At 43.8% G+C, this 20768-nt stretch overlaps 1 protein-coding gene across 23 annotated transcripts in view; it reads left to right on the top strand.

The window, feature by feature from the left end:
- CAMK2B (calcium/calmodulin dependent protein kinase II beta) overlaps nucleotides 1-20768 on the top strand; it is a 219548-nt gene that overhangs the window by 42592 nt on the left and 156188 nt on the right. For all 23 annotated transcript variants that reach the window (XM_040346001.1, XM_040346006.1, XM_040345999.1 and 20 more), the window contains exon 2: nucleotides 10350-10444. In XM_040346001.1, the coding sequence (XP_040201935.1) occupies nucleotides 10350-10444 (95 nt within the window). The remainder of the gene's footprint in view (nucleotides 1-10349; nucleotides 10445-20768) is intronic.

Raw genomic sequence — 20768 nt, 5'->3', positions numbered from 1 at the left:
CTCAGTAGATTGCAATTTGCTTCTTTTGGTCTGAATTCAGTCAAAAATTCAGGCTGATTTCGGACCTAAAACGGTGAACAGAGCCACACCGGGCTTCCACTGTGTGTTCGTATGTGAACCCAGCCTTATATGTAAAGTTGATCCAAAGAATATCCGATTACTTCTCAGGGCATCAGGAAGGATTTTTCTCCCCTGCTGGAGCAAATTGGATTAGGCTTTGCTGTTTTTTTTTTCCTTCCTCTGGATCAACTGTGGATATAGGATTGTGTTTACGGGATTGTATATTTTTTTTGTTTCCTTTTTTAGATTGAACTAGATGGACTAGGTGTATTTTTTTCAACCTGACTTAGTATGTACTATATAACTACTACTGCTTTAATCTCCCTGGTGCATGGAAATTTGGTGTTTTATATTGTAGGCCTGTAATTCCTAGGAATAACTCACTTAAATCTTTCCAAACAAGAGTCTAGTAGACATCCCGGGTATGATAAAGTTTGAAACACAAAATCATAAATTATAATATAATAAATAACTATAAATAATTATAACAAATAATAATATAATTATAATAAAAATTATTCAATAATGTAATCAAATCAAAAACACTGAAATTTGCTCAGTTGCAGAATTGTCGCTGTCATTACTTTCAGTGTTTGATGATGAATTTCCCCACAAATGGCTATCGCTCAGTTCTGCAAGTGATTCTAATTTATTATCGCTGTTTTCTAGCTGCTCTAAAACCACTTTTGACATAAACGGACACTTTTTGGTTGCTATGGACAATCTCCAGTTTCCAGGCAGAAAGAACAGTTTTTATAATATAAAACTGCATGCAGGACACTGGACAGACCACTAGGGACAAAGGGGATGTGTAATTATTTGATACAGTACTGTAATCTTTAAGATTACAGTATACTATATCTATACTGTGTTTTAACCACTTAAGACCCGGACCAATATGCAGGTAAAGGACCTGGCCCCTTTTTGCGATTCGGCACTGCGTCGCTTTAACTGACAATTGCGCGGTCGTGCGACGTGGCTCCCAAACAAAATTGGCGTCCTTTTTTACCCACAAATAGAGCTTTCTTTTGGTGGTATTTGATTACCTCTGCTGTTTTTATTTTTTGTGCTATAAACAATATTTTTTACTTTTTTTCTATAATAATTATCCCCCAAAAATATATAAACATTTTTTTTCCCCTCAGTTTAGGCCGATATTGGTCCTGTTTTTTCAATTTTATCATGTATTCTTTGTTCAACAATTTTATGTAATACAATATATTTTTATTTTATATGTATGTCATTTTTTACCCAGTACCGAGATAGTCCTATAATCGCCCCCTTTTTGGGGGATGGGGATTCTTAGAGGATCAGCCCTAGCCACTGTCCCTCGTCCCCTGTCCCCATCCCCTTTTCCTTAGGCCGATATGTATTCTTCTACATATTTTTGGTAAAAAAATTGCAAAAAGCGTTTATTGATTGGTTTGCGTTTACAAAATAGGGGATAGTTTTATGGCATTTTTATTAATAATTTTTTTCACTACTAATGGCGGCGATCAGCGATTTTTTTCGTGACGGCAGCATTATGGCGGACACTTTTGACACATTTTTGGGACCATTGTCATTTTCACAGCGAAAAGTGCTATAAAAATGCACTGATTACTGTGAAAATGACACTGGCAGTGAAGGGGTTAACCAGGAGGGGGCGCTGTAGGGGTTAAGTGTGTACTAAGGGAGTGTTATTACTGTGGGGGGCGTGGCTGTGCGTGTGACGTCACTGATCGTCGTTTCCTAACACAGGGAACAGACGATCACTGACAGCCACACTAGGAAGAACGGGGAAGGTTTGTTTACACTCACCTCTCCCCGTTCTTCCTCTCTGTGACCCGATCGCGGGACACCGGCGGTGATCAGGTCCACGGGTCCCGCGGGCGTGGTCACAGAGGACAGGACCGGGTCGCTCGCGGCCCACGGCTGTGCATTTTAAAGGGGATTTACCTGTACGTCCATGTGCCCAGCCCTGCCATTCTGCCGACGTAAATAGTCGCGCGGCGGTCCTTAACCGGTTACATTTTTTTAATTTGGCGCCAAACTCCGCCCCCGTGCATCGTGCCACTCGGGAACAGAGCTCGGCACTCTGCGATCATCAGTGTGTGAATCAAGCGAGGAGACAGCTTGCGCACACAGCGGGGAGACATCGTAGGATCCAGGGACAAGGTAAGTAACTTCCCCTGTATCCTGCAATGCGATCCCGAGTCTGGCTCAGGGTTACCGCTTTTGGTATGTAAAATTCACCCCGAGCCAGACTCGGGAATACCGCCAGGGAGGTTAAAGGCAGTTTTTAGCAGTAGCTTTATTATAGGCTTACCTGTAGGTACAAGTTAAAAAGTAAACTTTACTTCCACTTTAAAGTGAATTCTAAACCCTAATATACCATGTCAGGCAAGAGCTAAAGACCTTACAAAAAAGTGATTTACCTCAGTTTCTGCTCCCACAAATTAGTCTTTTAGCCCAAAACCCCTTCTCTGCACTGCAATGACATTCCCCAACAATTGCTTTGGGGTGGTGTATAGTTAGTTGTATTGGTTGGACATCACCTCACATGCAAGCTTTTAAATGACACTACGGGCCGGATTCACAAAGGGTTACGCCGGCGTATCACTAGATACGCCGACGTAACTCGGAATCTAAGCCCGTCGTAAGTTTAAGTGTATGCTCAAACTGAGATACACTTAAACCTAGCTAAGATACGACGGTCTGCGCCATTGTATCTTAGGGTGCAATTTTTCCGCTGGCCGCTAGGTGGCGCTTCCGTTGATTTCGGCGTAGAATATGTAAATGACTAGATACGTTGATTCACGAACGTACGCTTGCCCGTCGCAGTAAAGATACGCCGTTTCTGTAAGAGATACGCTGCGTAAAGATAAAGCTGCCCCCTAGGTGGCGTAGCCAATGTTAAGTATGGGCGTCGTTCCCACATCGAAATTTTAAAATTTTACGTTGTTTGCATAAGTTGTCCGTGAATGGGGCTGGACGTAATTTACGTTCACGTCGAAACCAATGATGTCCTTGCGACGTAATTTGGAGCAATGCACACTGGGATATGTACACGGACGGCGCATGCACCGTTCGTAAAAAACGTCAATCACGTCGGGTCACCAAACATTTACATAAAACACGTCCCCTCATCCTCATTTGAATTAGGCTCGCTTACGCCGGCCCCATTTACGCTACGCCGCCGTAACTTAGGAGGCAAGTGCTTTGTGAATACAGCACTTGCCTCTCTGACTTACGGCGGCGTAGCGTAAATACGATACGCTACGCCGCCGTAAAAATGCGCGGAACTACGTGAATCTGGGCCTACAACTCTAATGACCCTCAGTGTTCTACTAGAGGTGAGCACACAGGGAGTGATTGACAACTGGAGGACAAAGCGGATAGGTGTTGCTCAACACTCCAGGGAAATTTGTGCTAGAATCAGAGCAGGGTACTGTGCCAGCGTAAATTATGTCAGCATGTATTGTCTTCATAAACTTACAGAATGAGCACTACATTGTGGGACTGATTTTAAATTTCATCTGGGGTGTTTCAATTCATTATAAAAACAGATTTCAGTTGATTAGATTACCTAAAAAGAAAAAAAAAATACATATGTGAGCTACAGTACAGAATACATGACTGATCTAAAAAATAATTTATACAGTATATTTGCCTGGAGTGTTTATGCAAAACAACATACATAATACAATAATCGCTGGCAGAGATAAAATGAAGCTTTATGATGGTCCCAAAATGTCACACAGAGTCTCAGTTTGCTTGTTCTGTTCTTGTTTCTGATGAGATATGCAGATGATCAATTTTTTAACCTTTGCTTGCATTAGTTCTGTGTCTCCTGATTGAATACCGCTGCCACTGTTGCATAGATACAAGACAGATATAAATGTTCTGAGCACAATGAAATTCTTGTTCTGTTTCAGCATTATCATGTTATTCGTCGTGTGGATTCAATTTTCTAGATCAATAAATATCTGCAGGTCCATTTTACTAGACATGGAACATCTATTTCGCTTTTTAAAGTGAAGCTGTCATGTGTAAAGCAAGACAGCAATGTTGTAAAGCAGACAAAAAACAATGAAGAAATTACTTTTACTTTGTTAATTTCATACTATTAGTGCCAAGTAAGTGGTGGGAAAAACAGAATCTTTGGTGTATTTTATTTAGGTTTAGCCAATTTGAGTAGAGGGTCCTATATTAAACTGGAGCACACTGGGGTCAGAATGCTGCCAGGTTTTCAATAAACAGGGAGATGACTTATATTGTCCAGGTACAACATTTTAACCCAACACATTTTATAAATTTTCCATTGCTTGCTGTATTTTTGTTAAGGCTAGTTTCATACCTATGCATTTGGATGCATTGCAGTGCCATTTATTTTCAGTGGCAACCCAGTGTACAATGATATTGACACTTGTAGGTGTCTACTGACCTGAGTGGCAGTGCACCACAATGTACAAATTGTGCTTTGTGGCACGGTGTTATACTGTTTTCGATACATTGGCACATGCTGGCATTGACATGATTCAAGTAACAAAAAATAATAATAAAATAAACTGTACTACACTAAAGGCTACTGAAAAAAATATTTTTTCCACAAAGTGTTACTTGAGTTTCAAAATGTTATTCAAGTACAAATGCCATTCCTTACCATGTGCTTAGTTTGCCTCTATTTATTCGTTTTAGGTTGTTTCCGCCAGCTCAGCGGGAGATCTCTCCGCAGATCTCCGCTGAGCCGGAGGATGACAAGTCCCTCTCTGCTCACTGAGCGGGGAGGGGCTTGTGCAGTGCCGCTGTCTCCTATGGAGAGATCTGATAAAAACGGACACCATGTCTGTTTTCATCAGATCACACCCGATCCGATCCGCCATGGACGGATGGGAACGTATCGCCATATGTCTGATTTTGGCGGATCAGGTCGGATGTCAGTGGACATGTCTCCGCTGACATCCGACGCTCCATAGGATTGCATGGAGCGGCCATTCAGGTCCGCGGACAAAACTGACAGGCGGACCTGAATGCTGGGGGTTGCTTTTTACTGCCATTTATACCAATGCTTCTTCAATGTGCATTGCGAAATGTTGCAAAAACAATATAGCAGGACAGAAATTTTTGGACATTGAGGTGCATTATAGCCCATTTCATTTAAAGGGACTGCCTAACTTGATGCAATGCACCTCAATGCATGAAAATGTGTCGTTATTGGAAAACCCCCTGAAAGTAATGGAAGCCACAATCGAGACCCTGTAAAATTTTCAAGTTGATGACCACTGGTCCAAGCAGACCACATAGCCAGGAGGCCGAATATTATTTATATCTGTGTGATGGTGAGAACACCCCTTTGGTGGGTAACTCATTTTGTTAAGCAGATTAATGGACAACAAATGTAGTCAAAAGCCCAAAAATTTAGTTTGCCAAGTCTGGAAACATTCTCCATTCTCCAAACATTTTTACTTTGTTATATCTTTTTCATATATATACAGCAGTTGTGTAGGCATTTTTCTTTTTTGTAAAATCAATGGGAGTGCAGAATCCTTAGTTTAAAATAATAATAAGTATACCTTTAGACTGTTGGAAATACCTTAAAAATGTGCATTGCTCAATATACTCAGTATAAAAGCTCATTCATACAGATCTCTGAATTAAAGTATGGACAGTGTGACAAGGGAAAAGGACTGGCTGAATTCAGTCCAAGGAAGGACAGATGGGAAATATGTCATCCTTGTCAGGAAAGATACTTTAACAAAGCCTGTATCATCGTGTCAGTGTGAGCTGCTATTGACAAAAGACTGTTTATTTAGGAAATTGTGCAGTTCTGTCCATCTGGTTCCTTATTATGAAATCCCTTTCTCAATAAAATGTAGGATGGCAAACAAAGTTGATTTGCAATTAGTGGAGGTGTCATAGGACGCACTTTCCATCCCAATGCAGAAAGGCTATAAACTGACATGATGATTTTCATCTGGATGGGGTTTGCAATTGTCTGATTCGAGGAAGCATTGCAAGTTCTAGAAGAACATACACGTGCAGCATCAGACTCATTCACATACCTGACCAGGAACCAGTACTGCTTTCAGGAACTGGGCACCCCTTGAAGTCACATAGGAGACCCAACCTGTTACTAGTAGTAGCATGTAGAGTTCGCTGAGGCCCGGTTCACACTGATGCAACAAACGCTCCGACTTTGGACCCCGCCCCCCCCGGCTTCACACACTGTATATCTTTACATTGTGCCTTCCTACTGTGCCTTCCTCATTGTGTACTGCCGGGGGCTCAGGTATATTTGATAAGTTTGATACATTTGATTCATTTGATATGCTTGATACATTTGGTATATTTGTTATCTGCTTGATACTTGATGTTTGATTATTTTTTTTATTTTTTATAAAAAAACTGCCTATTACTTTATAAGACCCTTTCTGTTCCTTATGTTAGTGCTATTCACTTGTATCTCTGCCTTCCATTTTTGACTGTTAAATGCACTTTATTTGAAAAGAAAAGAATTATAAAGAAAAAGAAGTCAGACCCCATTCAGTGCAATGGAACCATTCTAATTGGTGCGATTTGAGTTGCTCCGACTTAGAAGAAGGTTCCTGCACTACTTTTGGTCTGACTTTGGTATGACTTGCATTGACTTCTGTTACAGATGTCATATGCAAGTCGAGCCAAAGTCACGCTGGGGTCCGGTTTCAAAGTCACAGCAGTGTCAACCTGGGCTAAACCCACCAACTGGATTATTTCTAAAAACAGTTACATTCAACACATGCCTTTGGTGATAAAAGTCAAGGCTGCCAGTGTCGCCATTCCTTGTAAGGACAACCGACAGCGAAGACTTGCAGTTTCACAGCCGGGTCCCTACTGCGAATGCACAAAGTGCTTTGTGAATGGCCCCGTGGCGGGGAAAGGAGGAGGGGGGCCAAACTTCCAGGAGACCCAGCTGCAACGAGTTCACCCAGAAGTGGGAACGGGTACCTGTCAAAAATAGCTACCCACTTCCTCCAGAAAGGTTCCAAATGTGGCAGTGGAGGTGGGGAGGAAGGAAACAAGTGGAGCTTCCCCTTTTGGGTGGAGCTCCACTTTAATTACTGATCAAACTTGCTTGTAGAATTTCAAACAGTTTTTATAAAAAATGTACTTTTACATTTATGTCTATATCATACAATCGGTATGAGTGGAACAAATCCTCAAGACAAATTTTTATTTTTTGTTATCATGGTGATCTTCACTTGTGTCAATTGTATGTGATGGTCACTGGGTATTATGCCAGTAAGCCGATAAATTCTGACACTTTTCCGAGAGTTTTTTAATCTTTTCCTGTCTGATGGTCATTCAGTTTTGAAGAAAAGTCTATACTCTTGTGTCCATAGCTAATTTTACATATTATTTTGTTAGCAATCATTTAGATTGTAAGCTCTTATGAGCAAGGCCCTCTTAACACACTTGTATTTTATTGTATTGTAACTGTATTGTCTCCCTTTATGTTGTAAAGCGCTGTGCAAACTGTTGGCACTGTATAAATCCTGTATAATAATAATATAATAATAGTAAAACAACGTGCAGATAGAAAAACATCTGTCCAGCCTGCCTGACTAATATATTCATCACAAATATCTGCTGTGGCCCTTGTAACAGACAGGGACAGTTTGAATCACAGCTGTCATAACTGTTCCAATCGTGACAATCTTAGGCCCCATACACACGGGAGGATTTATCCGCGGATACGGTCCAGCGGACCGTTTCCGCGGATAAATCCTCTCGAGGATTTCAGCAGATTTTAATGCGATGGAGTGTACTCACCATCGCATTGAAATCCGCGCCGAAATCCTCTGGCGATGACGTGTCGCGCCGTTGCCGCGATTATGACGCGGCGACGTGCGCGACGCTGTCATATAAGGAATTCCACGCATGCGTCGAATCATTACGACGCATGCGGGGGATCCCTTCGGACGGATGGATCCGGTGAGTCTATACAGACCAGCGGATCCATCCGTTGGGATGGATTCCAGCAGATGGATTTGTTTGGCATGTCAGCAAATATTCGATCTGCTGGAATCCATCCCAGGGGAGAAATATCCGCGGAAACAGATCCGCTGGAGTGTACACACCATAGGATCTATCCGCTGAAACCCATTTGCTGGGATTTTTCAGCGGATGGATTCTATCGTGTGTACGGGGCCTTAGACTATGCATTTCAGATAAACCTGTTATCCTGCAGATATGTTTGTTCCCTAGCTAATCTGTATCTTTACCCTCTAAATGGCCCTGAATTTTAGTTTCTGAAGTCAATACCTCGTGATTCCAAGAGCAGCCCTCACTTTTTTTCTAATAATACAGTGGCCATTTATAGCACACTTAAATTGTATCTGTGGTCAAAATTTTAAATAATTTAAAATATGAAATCATAAAGCTAATTTTCACATTGAATTTCAATAATGTCTAGCCTACTCCCATTAATCTGAACAATTTTGAAGTTTGTAAACTTACTTTGTGAAGATCACCCCACACATTTATCTTCTTGAATTCTGTGGCATATTCATGTTCCATGAGTAGGAACTGCTGTGTCACAGATTTCACAGAGCCTACCTTCTGATCTACAGAGGTGCTGAGAGGAGGATTTTTTTTGGAAGCCGAGTCAGTACAGGAATCACTAGTCCATAGAAATATAATGTAAACAGCAGAGGAGAAGCTGCAAAGCATGCAGAGAATCCAGAAAGCTGTGGAAAGAGATGGCCAGCAGACAGGCAGAACTCACAAAATAAAAGGAGATTTTTCAAGTAAGCTTATATTGGATTGTCAAATGTAACTATTTGTTGTATTGTTATTAAATCTATACATCTTTTACACCCTTCATAAACAGGAAATGTTTTGCTATTCACCACTGTACTATGTTAACTGGCAATTGAACACTCATGCAACACTGTATCCAAATTTAATGTATATCACACAAATAGAGCTTTCTTTTGGTATTTGATCACCACTGGGTTTTTTATTTTTTAATATATAAACAAAAAAAAATGAAAAGAAAAACTAAGAATTAAAAAAAAAAACAGATACCTTCTGTTATAAATTATATCCAATAAAATAAAATGTGTTCATAAATTTAGGCCAAAATGTATTCTGGTACATGTGCTGGCAGTGCTCGGTGATAACAGTGCGTTTTTGGGGACACTATACTATTGGGGACACTAGTTCTGACTGTGACCAGGATACCGACCCGGGCAGACACTATGCTAGTAATGGTGGGGATCAGCGACTTAAAGTTTGGCTGTGGTAGCGTGGTGAAAAATTAAGAAATGATGCTAACTGACAGTATCTGACGTCACTAGTGACACTAATACTGTGATCAGTAATAATACTGTACACTATCACTGTACTAATGGCACTGGCTGGGTGCCCCCCCCTTCTCCTTTCCTTCCCCCCCCCCCACTCTTTTGGGTAATGACATCACCTGTATTTCTGGTTACATTTAGCTTTTGGCCAATGAATCCCCCGACTGACAGCCCTGTCATGTTCATGACAGCTCCCCAGCACTGCCCACACTAAATAGTAGCTTATCTCTCTTCACCAGATCTGAGTGGTTCTTAATTACTGACAGTTTCCTAATCTGATAACTGGCATAAATTTTTTAAGAATTTGTCACTGTCATAGTGACAGATTATTAAACTGGTAGTATTAATAACTACCTGAATTTGCCATATGTGTCAGTAAAGTGCTTTGTCTGAATTAGGCGAAGGTAGGTCTTAAGGGAGCTACTGCCAGAAAAGTGCCATTAGGGTTCTTTAAATTCCCCTGATGGTATCCCTGTACTCCGGTATTCAGCGTTTCCTCCACAACCTCTGCTTAGCTCTGCTCTGGTTGTAGATAGTGGCCTTTAGCAGCAACTTTATTGTCAAAACTTCAGCTACCAATTGCCTGGGGTGATGAGGATTCCCTCCACACGAGTGTACCGATCAATATGATTGACAGATCATTATTGTATTAGTAATAATTTTCTTACTAAAGGATGTGGCTAAAGAGGCCTGTTCAAGAAAAAGTGGATCACCAATTTACCAACACAAATGATTGGTGTGCATTGATGTACTATTTTTTGGTTAAAAATCAAACGCATAGGTATGTATTTCAAGGATTCACTTTCAGTGATGTTAGGAGTGAACGTAAGCTCCACTTATATCTAAAGTATATATATACTAGCAGCAGACATTCCTAATCTCATTAGCCTGTGATAGTTTATAAAAGGTAGAATGAAACATGTGCTAAAGCAAACCATGCAATTAAAATCTTTTCTTTGCTTTCAGGGGAGCATTCTCAGTGGTCAGAAGATGCGTGAAGCTCTGCACAGGGCATGAATATGCGGCAAAGATCATTAACACCAAGAAGTTGTCAGCACGAGGTGAGCACCTCATAAAAGAAACAAATGAGCTAGTGAAATTGCAGTTGGGTAATTTGCTGGATAATCTTAAAGCGTTCAGATAAGTACTCTATGCATGCAGGTTCTCTTTTTTCCCATCAGGAAAAAAAATCTGATCGGAATTTCCTATCGTGTGTACAAATTCCAACGCACAAACTTTCGACGCATGATCAGAAACAAATCGACGCATGCTCAGAAGCATAGAACTTCATTTTCTCGGCTCGCCGTAGTCTTTTATGAGACCGCGTTCTTGCCAGTCAAAAGTTCACCGTACTTTTGTGTGACCGTGTGTATGCAAGTGAAATTCCGTCGAAAAAAACACCCGTTTTTTTTTTCGATGGGAAAACCGCTCGTGCATACGGGGCATTAGTTATCTGAATGCACATTAAACTGTATTTTCTGAGTATTGCATTAAAAAAAACATTCTTGAATGGCCATTCTTGAATGGCTCGCAGCGCACCAAGGGTGCTGCATTCCATACTATTGGTAATGCTATGCACCACAACACACAGATCTTTCACACCTGTGCTCTGGGGTGCGTGAAAATGCATGTGTGCCACAGTGCATTGTGTTACGCATTGGGGTGCTATTCAGCACACTGCACTAAAGTACACATTTTTCTTTGCATTTGCAGTAACCCCAAGTTCTTTAATGCAATGCACCAATGTTAGTGGGCGCTTGGGGTCTCTCTAAGTTAGCTTTGTCTAGTCTACGATTCTATGCTTCCTCCAACCCTTTTGTTGCTTCCTGATTGTTACCCCAACATTCATCAGTTTACAAGTCGTCAGGGAGCCGTCTGCCAAGATGGCTCAATCCACATAGATAGAGACTTGATGTGAAAAAAAGGCACAGTAATCAGTAAATAAAGCCCTCCAGCTGCGCGCTGTCACTGCTGAGAGGGCTTTCATCTTCACGCGGTTATCCTTCCGGGTTCGTTGACGTATCATTATATAGTGCTACCCCTGCAGGAGTCGCTTGGTAATTTTGGGTTCTCTGTTCTGCGCCTCGACTCCTAGAATACTCCCAAATTCTCTGACACACCAGGTTGAAAGAAAGTTACTGCACAAAGACACAAGTATAGATCATTTTAACTCATCTGCGAATTAGCACCAGGATATAGACACAAGATTGGTTAGCTGTAAATTAACTCAATGTATTGGCACGGGTTAGAATAAATAGTGGTTTAAGCATAAATGAACACACAGAAAGTAGGTGCAGACACCGTACACTAGACAGTATAATCACTATGCCATGGTAACTTAGAATACAATTCTAAACTACTAGACTGGGATTAACACATTAAAGCAGAGTTCCACCCAAAAATGGAACTTCCATTTTTTGGAACCCTCCCCCCCTCCGGTGTCACATTTGGCACCTTTCGGGGGGAGTGGGGGAGCAGATACCTGTGTAATACAGATATTTTGCTCCCACTTCTGGGCATAGATACCCAAGCCACCAGCGAGTATCTACGCCACTTCTGGCACCTTCTCCATCCTTCCAGCTGTCTTCTGGGAGACACATCTCTGGCACTGTTTGGTTCAGTTCTATCACTCATCTTTCCAACGGATACATTAACCCGTCATTCATGGAGGTTACCAACAACCTATATATTTTGGAGAGTGTCCCTTTTCTGCTTATCTCCCCCTGATCTACTAATCTTTCCCATAGATTTAACCTTTCGACACAGCGGAGAGGCTTTGGAAGAGACTCAATAAAATGTTGGAGCTGCCTATATCTCCACCCATCCCACGGTGTTGTTCCATATTTTTCTCGCAATTCTCCTAATGAGCATAGCGTATTAATTTTTAGAACATCTCTTAAGCCTCGTACACACGATCAGTCCATCTGATGAGAACAGTCTGAAGGACCATTGTCATAGGTTAACCGATGAAGCTGACTGATAGTCCGTCGTGCCTACACACCATCGGTTAAAAAAAACGATCGTCTCAGAACGCGGTGACGTAAAACACAACGACGTGCTGAAAAAAATGAAGTTTAATGCTTCCAAGCATGCGTCGACTTGATTCTGAGCATGCATGGATTTTTAACCGATGGTTGTGCCTACTAACGATCGTTTTTTTCCCCATCGGTTAGGAATCCATAGGTTAAATTTAAAGCAAGTTGGCTTTTTTTTAACCTATGGTTAAATAACCTATGGGGTCCACACACGATCGGTTTGGACCGATGAAAACGGTCCATCAGACCAGTGTCCTCTGGTTAACCTATCATGTGTACGAGGCCTCAGTCTCAATCTATCCGAGTGGGTCCACTTGAGGTATAATTTATTATCTTTCCCCGGGGGGAAATAGTTATTTCCCGTCAGGGACATCGAGGCACTATTATATTGCCCTGTCGTGCCTTTAATTACCTTATCCCATACTCTTAATGTTTCTGTTGTAATTTGGGCCACTACCGTAGGAAGATCTCTATATTTTCTGGGGGATGCAGATTATCTGAGCCGGAGCCGTTTAACTCATATTATCTTCTAATGATACCCATTTCTTATGTGGTACATTATGGACCAATCTATAACTCTCTTTATTACTGCTGCTTCATGGTATTTCTGAAAATCTGGAAGGAGCACCCCCCCAATTATCTCTAGATCTGCTCATTATTTTATAGGAGATACAGGTTCCATACAAACTTCTGTATTTAAGTTCTCATAGTTCTGAAGTACGCCCCTGGGATACAAATCGGGAGGCTCTGGAAGATATACAAGGCTTTCGGAAGGGTCATCATTTCGATTACGTTTATCCTTCCTAGCGATGACAATCTATACACTTGATATCCTTTCAGATCTTGTTTAATTTTATTTAGAAGAGGTACATAATTATCCTGGTATAGATCTGCTGTTGTTGCTGAGAGAGATACTCCTAAATTCTTCAGCCCCCTTCCTCTCCATATAAAGGGAAAGAGGGATCTGAGTTCTCTTTTCTCCTTTAGGGGGTACCTATGTTTAATATCTGTTTTTTCCATATTCATTTTTTAATTCAAGACCTTTCCATATTCACCCATTTCTTCCATAATCTTAGGGAGTGATTGCCTAGGGTTCGCTATAAATAGCATAATATCATCAGCATACGCAGATATCTTATGTTTTTGCCAAGAGACCTCAATACCACCTATTTCTTGGTTCATTCTTATAGAAGATAATAGGGGTTCCAAGGATAACACAAACAATAAGGGAGAGAGTGGGCATCCCTGACGTGTCCCATTGTAGAGCCTAAATGCCTCTGATAGTGTTCCATTAACCTGGATTTGAGTCGTGGGGTCAGAGTATAAAGCCTCTATCCACCTCAGCATTCGTGGTCCTAGGCCAAATTTATGTAATGTCTGCAAAATATATTCCCAATCAACTCTATCAAAGGCCTTTTCAGCATCTACTGATAGAAAGAAAACAGGTTTCCCTTGTTTCCCTTCCTGGGACAAAGCCTGCCTGGTCCCTCTCTATACAGTCTAACATATATAGCTTCAGTCTTTCAGCCAAGATCCTTGCATACATTTTAATATCTTCATTGATCAGGGAGATTGGCCTAAAGTTGGCAAAATTGTTATATGGGCCCCCAAAGCTTCCTTACATATCTTCATCCCTCCCCCGATAGAGTTCATATAGAGGTGAAAGTAAGGCGTCAATGTTTCAAGAAATGTTTTGAAATATAGAGATGTGTACCCGTCTGGCCCTGGACATTGTCTATGGCGCGCATGCGCTTGTCTCAATTGTAAATGTCTCCTAAACCGTGCAGGTTTAGGAGATATTTCTTGCACCTACAGGTAAGCCTTAATCTAGGCTTACCTGTAGGTGCAAGAAGTGTGGTTGGGTTTACAACCACTTTAAGTGAGAAGTTACAAGTTCTCCATGGTGGTTATCCTCCTATAATCAAACACTGCTGATTGGCATTCTCAATTCCTTGGATATCTTTTTATATCCCTTTCCTGTTTTATACAGTTCAGCTTCCTTTTCCCACAGATCCTTTGAAAATTCTTTTGCTTTCCCCATGACTCAGAATCCAAAAACATCAGTGCAGCACTGGATGAAAGATGTAAGGGTCTGTCAGGAGTCCAGAAACTATTTGACCTTTTATATACACACACGCCAATGACCTTTTGTGTCATCTTGTGTGCATGTTATCAGGCCAAAATCACCAGGGTATGTAAACTTTTGATCAGGGTCATTTGGGTAGCTTCTGATGTCATTATGATTTAAAAAGAGTAAACACAGTTGATTATTAAATGGCTTCAGCCAAACACTAACCATGAATGAAAGTAATGTTTTTGTGTTATCATTCATATTCTCTGAAAAATGGCCAAGAAATCAAAAACCAGTTCAGTACCTCAGGGCAGTAGCTACAGAAAGGAGCAGCTGCAGCCAGTGTTTGTCTCTCATTCTTAGCCAAGCAACTGGCTACAATTATATATGTATATTATGTTTAAAATGTTGATAACTGCTTTAAATGATTTTAGGCTTGTGGGTTTACAGAGGGTGTATATACTGTACAGAATAATTAAATTTTTTGTTTTCGTTTCTTTTTAAGCCCAGGTTCACACTGGTCTGCGGGAATGAAGCCATGCGAGTTTATCTGAACTTGCAGGATTTCACTCCCACCTGTTAGTCCCGATTTCGGCCGCGATTTCAGAGACATCTGTGCAGGTTTCGCAAAAAGTAGTACAGAAACGACTTTTTGAAATCAGGTGAAGCGCCGCAGATGCGGCATTGCAACGATTAGGTGAGTGCCATTTCCGGCAATTGCCAGCAAATCTTGCTGGTTTTACATGCGATTTGACATGTCAAATCACATCTCAAATCGCAACAATGTGAACCAGGGCTAATAACGATTTTTTTTAATTTTTGTTATGAATTTGGAGTATAATCGATGTTTTTTGATTATTTTCTCTATATTGTTGTTTATATATACAAGCATTTATACTGATAGTCCCATATTTAATATATAAGATTGAAAGGTTTTTATATACAACAGGAGATGAGCTACACACTGATTTGAGTGAACAGTAAACTGTGCAACCTGATTTTTAATTTTACAGCATATACTCCATGTAGATTTTTTTATTAGTCCAGATTGAATTAATGACTTAAAGCGGTGGTTCACCCATAAAAACGACTTCCCCCTATTACACTGCCCCCCCGCATTACAATACGAATATGCCATTAATTTTTTTTTGCCTGCTGTACATACCTGGGTACAGCTATTCACCCGTGTCCTCCGGGTTGCAAGTCCCGCGGGAGTGGGCGTTCCTACCATGGCGGTGATTGACGTTTTGACTAAAAAACGAGCTCCCCCCGTCGCGTAAGCAGCGTCACGATTGGCGGAAGGAGCCGAACGGCGAGTCGGCGCTATACTGCGCCTGCGCATCGCAGTTCGGCTCCTTTCGCCAGTCGTGACGCAGCTTACGTGACGGAGGGGAGCTCATTTTTTAGTCAAAACGTCAATCACCGCCATGGTAGGAACGCCCACTCCCGCGGGACTCGCAACCTGGAGGACACGGGTGAATAGCTGTACCCAGGTATGTACAGCAGGCAAAAAATTAATGGCATATTCGTATTGTAATGCGGGGGGGCAGTGTAATAGGGGGAAGTCGTTTTTATGGGTGAACCACCGCTTTAAGTCCTACAGGACCACCCCCAACACCAACAGCTAATTTGAATAAAGTTAATTATATGGCAATGAAAAAGAGGGTCACATAAGTTGTATGTGTGATAGTAGCTACCGTATCTTTTTTAAACTTATATGTACAATGTATATGAAAATGTATATGAAAGCTCTAGCATAACAGTGAACCTTGAAATTATCCCAAAGAACCTTTATCACTAGAATGGAAATATTTTCAGAGAGTGAATTTGAGGAAATGCTGATTATGAATTTATGTTGCAAAATAGGTTTATTAACAAAGCTACAATGATAAGTGGGGTGTGATGTGTTTATAATAAAAATGCTGACGCTGGGGCATAATTCTGAGTGCGTTGCCAGCATCTGTGCACTGCTGGGTAAATCCAAATAAACGCAATGATAGACTGCAGTCACATGCTGCATTTAATCATGGTGACAAATGATATATCACACCAGGCACAGAGCACATCGGTAGCTACAAAAATAAGCTGGCCTCCATAGAAACCAGATGTTTGATCTAATGTTGTACGCAGTGCTACAGAAATGACAGAACTGGATTAGTTTCTGTAGGTTACAGCATCCTTTCAGTTAGTAATTGCAATGAAACATTTTATAAAATGTAATTTGTACATAAAGCATCTGTGTGTGAAAGTCTGACCCACTGAATTGGAAAGCATTGCACAGCTGACACAGCTCGCTCACTATTGGGCAGTGCTGCTATGGCTTACTGGATGGGTGTTTTGCTTTAGAAAAGCCAGTATAGTGGATGATATACTCCCCCACAGACTTGCCCAGTAACATTTCCATTCAACCGTAAATTGATTTTCCTTTTGGAAAACTACTATTTGAATCTAATTCCTATAAAGCATTGCTGCATTGTCTATATGAGTTTAGTTATCTGAGCACCAGATTTTATAACCTACATTAAAATGAGATAAAGAATCCTTGTAAAAGAGAAGAAATGTTTCCACCTGTGATCTGCAAAGTTCTACTAGGTCAGTGATGCCGGCTGTTTTCTAAAAGAACCATTTAGCATTGAGAACAACAGTAATACTAGGATCCCAATCTCAGAAGGTAGAACCCCCCAAGTTAATATATGGATGGCTTATGAACAGGGCCGGCGCTAGCAATAGGCAGATCAGGCGGCTGCCTAGAGCGCCAGATTAGGGGGAGCGCCAAAATCCGGATCCCCAGCCACTCGCTGGGATTCAGATTATCCTGGATAATCCTACCAGGACCGGCGGTTGCGCCTGTGAATTTCGACGGGCCGCTCTATCCCCAGCCTGTAGTAGCGGCGCGGCGGCGGCGGCGGCAGTGAGAAGATGATATGAGGTCTGAGGTAAGAGAGCCGGGATGAGAAGCAAGCAGCCGGCCGGAAGTGCCGCATGATCGGTGGAGGGGGAGGATGAGATGGGAGCCCTGTGGCTGCATGTAGTGTAACTACGGCGGGCTTGCCGTGATATCCGCTCCCCCCCTCCTCCTCCTCCTGGGCGCTCGGGGATCTGGTTTGAAAGGACAGGCAGGGGCAGCGCCACTCTCCTGGAGCCGGAGTAAAGTAATCACCACCGCTGGCTCAGGTATAGTGGAAGCAGTGAGCACAGGCAGCGCTCCGTGCTGTAGCCAGCGCCCAGTCACAAAAGCAAACACTGACTCTGCTTCTTACTCTGCATGGACTCTGCATTGCACTGTGTACACAGGGGGGAACTGATATGTGGGGGGGGGGGGCGACTTAGGCAGACGTGCAGGGGGGTACTGATGTGGGGGGGGGGGGCAGACATGCAGGGGGGGTACTGATGTGTGTGGGGGGGCGGACATGCAGGGGGGTACTGATATGTGTGTGGGGGACAGATGTGCAGAGAGGTACTGATATGTGTGTGTGGGGGACAGGGACGGACGTGCAGGGGGGTACTGATATGTATTTGGGGGGGCAGACGTGCAGGGGGGTACTGATATGTGTGTGTGTGGGGGACGGACGTGCAGGGGGGTACTGAATGTGTGGGGGGGGGGGCGTGCAGGGGGGTACTGATATGTGTGTGTGTGTGTGGGGGACGGGGACGGACGTGCAGGGGGGTACTGATATGTATTTGGGGGGGCAGATGTGCAGGGGGGTACTGATATGTGTGTGTGGGGGACGGGGACGGACGTGCAGGGGGGTACTGATATGTTTGGGGGGGCAGACGTGCAGGGGGGTACTGATGTGTGTGTGTGGGGGGGGGGGGGGCAGACATGCGGGGGGGGTACTGATGTGTGTGGGGGGGCGGACATGCAGGGGGGTACTGATATGTGTGTGGGGGGGACAGATGTGCAGAGAGGTACTGATATGTGTGTGTGGGGGACAGGGACGGACGTGCAGGGGGGTACTGATATGTATTTGGGGGGGCAGACGTGCAGGGGGGTACTGATATGTGTGTGTGGGGGACGGGGACGGACGTGCAGGGGGGTACTGAATGTGTGGGGGGGGGGCGTGCAGGGGGGTACTGATATATGTGTGTGTGTGGGGGACGGGGACGGACGTGCAGGGGGGTACTGATATGTATTTGGGGGGGCAGACGTGCAGGGGGGTACTGATATGTGTGTGTGGGGGACGGGGACGGACGTGCAGGGGGGTACTGATATGTTTGGGGGGGGGCAGACGTGCAGGGGGGTACTGATATGTGTGTGTGGGGGACGGGGACGGACGTGCAGGGGGGTACTGATATGTTTGGGGGGGGCAGACGTGCAGGGGGTACTGAATGTGTGTGTGGGGGGGGCGTGCAGGGGGGTACTGATATGTGTTTGGGGGGGGCAGACGTGCAGGGGGGTACTGATATGTGTGTGTGGGGGACGGATGTGCAGGGGGGTAATGATATGTGTGGGGGGGCAGATGTGCAGGGGGGTACTGAATGTGTGTGTGGGGGAGAGCGTGCAGGGGGGTACTGATATGTGTTTGGGGGGGGCAGACGTGCAGGGGGGTACTGAATTTGTGTGGGATGGACAGATGTGTGTGTGTGTGTGTGTGGGGGGGGAGATGTGCATAGGGATAAAGCGGGGAACAGGTGTGTGTGTGTGTGTGTGTGTGTGGGAGGGACAGGCGTGCAGGGGGTACAAAGGGGAAACAGATATATGTGTAGGGGGGACAGGTGTGCAGGGGGGGGACAGGGGTGTGTGTGGGGGGGACAGATGTGCAGGGGGTTTAGAGAGGGAACAGATATGTGTGTGGGGGGGCAGATGTGCAAGGGGGTTACAGAGGGGTAGCAGATGTGTGTGGGGGGCAGATGTACAGGGGGAGGGGGTGTGTGCAGAGGGGAACAGGCATGCAGAGTGATACAGTGATGGGGTGAGAAGGTCCAGAGGCACAGATGCAAACCTGTGGACCACTGCTGAATAAATAGGTGCCGCAAATTTTTTAGTGAGGGGCGGAGTCAGTGTGTGTGTGTGTGTGTGTGTGTGTGTGGGGGGGGTGGCAAAATTAGGTTTCGCCTAGGGTGTCAAAAATCCTTGCACCAGCCCTGCTTATGAACAAAAAAGGGAAATGTGGAGCACTTGGGCGATACGTTTTTTGGTCAGAAAAAAAAAAGCCATTGAAATGAATTAATGTTCAAGCGCTTGATGCACCCAGCGTTTACACGCATTAAGGGCCAGATTCACATAGAATCCGTGGCGGCGTAGCGTAAGCCATTTACACTACGCCGCCGCAACTTACTGGAGCAAGTGCCGTATTCTCAAAGCACTTGCTCCGTAATTTGCGGCGGCGGCGTAGTGTAAATGGCCCGGCGTAAGGCCGCGTAATTCAAAGGGGGCGGCTTGATCGAACTGCGCATGCGCCGGCCGAAAAAATAGCCCAGTGCGCATGCTCCAACTCACATCGGAAAACGTCAATGAAGCCGACGTGAGCGTCATTTCCACAAATCCCTATTCACGAACGACTTAGGAAAACAACGTAAAAAAATTCAAATTTCGTCGCGGGAACGACGGCCATACTTAACATTGGCTGCGCCTCATAGAAGCAGGGGTAACTATACGCCGGGAAAACCCTTACGTAAACGGCGTAAAGTGCGTTGGGCCCGCGTACGTTCGTGAATTGGCATATCTCGCTGATTTACATATTCTCGCCGTAAATCAGGAGAACGCCCCCAGCGGCCATTTTAAAATTGCAGTTAAGATCCGACGGTGTAACACAGTTACACCTGGCGGATCTTAGGCATATCTATGCGTAACTGATTCTATGAATCAGTCGCATAGATACGACCGATGGAACTCTGAGATACGACGGTGTATCAGGAGATACACCGTCGTATCTCTATGTGAATCTGGCCCTAAGTGTTTTTTGCTCCTGCTTCTGGATGCACTGGCAGTGTTTTTTTTCTGGCTCTAAACGCCTATGGGATTGATTTACTAAAACTGTCAGAGCTTAAGGCCCCTTTCACACAGGCGGACCTGAACGGACGCTTTGTGCACCTCTATGGAGCCACTGTTTACTTTTAAATAGTCGTGGGCAGGGCCGATACGCCCTATAGGCTCACTATGCAAGCCGCTTAGGGCCCCGCAAAGCTGCGGAGGGCCCCTCAAATTACTAGAGGCCCCGCCTGGTGAGAAGTCATTTTCGGCCCCTCACCCCGCTTTTTAACTCGCTGGCTGCATGGGAGAAGAGGTAAGAAGTCAGCACCCCCGGCTTTTCTCACTTTAATGTAAGATGTAATTTC

Source organism: Rana temporaria, chromosome 3 (genome assembly GCF_905171775.1).
Source record: "Rana temporaria chromosome 3, aRanTem1.1, whole genome shotgun sequence".
Lineage (NCBI taxonomy): Eukaryota > Metazoa > Chordata > Amphibia > Anura > Ranidae > Rana > Rana temporaria.
The sequence above is the reverse complement of the archived record's forward strand: the minus strand, read 5'-3'. Positions and strand labels throughout refer to the sequence as shown.